This window comes from Orycteropus afer, unplaced genomic scaffold (assembly GCF_000298275.1).
Source record: "Orycteropus afer afer isolate SDZICR_OR568_19922 unplaced genomic scaffold, OryAfe1.0 scaffold01063, whole genome shotgun sequence".
In the NCBI taxonomy this organism is placed as follows: domain Eukaryota; kingdom Metazoa; phylum Chordata; class Mammalia; order Tubulidentata; family Orycteropodidae; genus Orycteropus; species Orycteropus afer.
The window spans coordinates 86444-88233 of NW_006922650.1; the positions used below are offsets into that span (position 1 = coordinate 86444).

General features: G+C 36.0%; 1 protein-coding gene across 1 annotated transcript; it reads right to left on the reverse strand.

Moving 5' to 3' along the window:
* Nucleotides 1–490: 490 nt before the first annotated feature.
* On the reverse strand, nucleotides 491–1435 carry LOC103212685 (olfactory receptor 6C2-like). The gene has a single exon (XM_007958649.2). It carries the CDS (start codon nucleotides 1421–1423, stop codon nucleotides 491–493), a length of 933 nt encoding a protein of 310 aa, XP_007956840.1. The 5' UTR covers nucleotides 1424–1435.
* Nucleotides 1436–1790: the final 355 nt, after the last annotated feature.

Consider the following 1790-nt stretch of genomic DNA (forward strand, 5'->3'; position numbering starts at 1 on the left):
TACTCTTCTTTCTTGTTGACTAAGGAGAAAGCGAAAGCTTTGAGCTCTTTTCCTGTAGCAGGATAGATGGCATTAGAAAAAGCAAGGAATAAATGAACTCTGCAAATTTTTCTTGTAGCAGTGGACTCCAGACGAGGAGACAATTCAGAGATACATTTTGTCCTGAAAAAGTTATTAATGTAAATAAATGAATAGGCAGAAATAGAACTCAAATTTTTGTTGCTGTCTTTTTTTGTGCGTGTTTTAGCACAAGGATGGTGAGTCTTGTGTGGACTTTTTAGAAATCTATTTTCATGCCCACTTATGAAAATGTACAACGATCAAAGTCATTGTCTTTGAAATAAGACTGTAAACTTTATGTCATTCTTTGGTTCTAAAAATAATAGGAAAAAAAATTAGTAGTTAATCAAACTTTAATTTGTGTTTGAATCAGAACATGTAGTAATAGGAGAAACAATTATATGTATACATATTTTAATTTTAAAGTCTCTTAATGCTCTGAAAGAAATACAATCTTTTTTATCAAGTCCTTAAAAGCTTGTTTGACTTGCTTATTTCGTAGGGTATAAATGAAAGGATTCATCAAAGGGATAAATGAGGTGTTGAGCAATGACACTGCCTTAGTAAGGGCCACTCCTTCCTTTGCTGGTTTGACATAGATGAAGAGGCAACTTGCATAGGTGATGGAAACTACAATCAAATGGGAAGAACAAGTGGAGAAAGCCTTTTTTCTTTGCTGAGCAGAAGGGAGTCTTAAAATGGTCTTGATGATGTGTGTGTAGGACACAATTACACACACTAGTGTGAATATGAGCGTCAGGATAGCCATGGTTAAGATAACTTGTTCTACAGATTGTGTGTCTGAGCATACAATCTTCAGAAGAGGAGATGCATCACAGCCAAAATGGTCAATGAGATTGGAGTCACAGAAATCTAGCTGAACTCCCAGGCTAAGCGGTGGGATTATGACAAGTAATCCAGTCAGCCAACAACAAAGGACCAATATAGTGCACACCCTGCCATTCATGATAGTGGGGTAGTGCAGGGGCTTGCAGATAGCCACATAACGGTCATAGGACATGGTGGTTAGAAGAAAGAATTCTGTTGCCCCGATGAGGATGATAAAAAATAATTGGATCACACAAGCATTATAGGTAATCCTTTTGTCTCCAGTTGTCATGCTGTACAGGAATCTAGGGACACAGACAGTTGTAAACATTATTTCTAAGATGGAAAAATTCTGTAGGAAAAAGTACATGGGTGTTTTAAGGTGAGAGTCCACAAGAGTGAGGAGAATAATAATTAGATTTCCACCAACAGTGAAAATGTAGGTGAGAAACAGAAACGCTGTAAGAAAAACCTGTAGTTGTGGGTCATCTGTTAGTCCTAGCAGGATGAATGTTATCGCAGAGTGATTTCTCATCAGTGATTTTAGTTATAGAATGAGCCTGTGTTTTAAATCATAAATTCTGAATCTGAAGAATAGAATACAAAAACAATATTTCAATATGCTATATGGAGAACATGTGATCAAGACAGTGGAAGCACATTTTTTTCTTTTACTTGATCATCAGCAATGTTGTTGTACAAGTGATTGCACCCTGTTTTACTCAGAACTTCAGAACAGAGTTCATGAAAAATATCCTTCTGATTTGATTTCCATTCTAGTTACAGGACCATTTTGAAATTAGATAGAGAGTATTAGCAGAATCTCCCAGTCCATTGAGAATAAGTAGTGGCTCTGTAAATGTTCGTTAAATGGAAAAAAAAGTCTCTATGAAAATTTCATT

Excerpts from the sequence above, each read along its gene's own strand:
- LOC103212685 (XM_007958649.2), bottom strand. The coding sequence starts at position 1,423 with ATGAGAAATCACTCTGCGATAACATTCATCCTGCTAGGACTAACAGAT.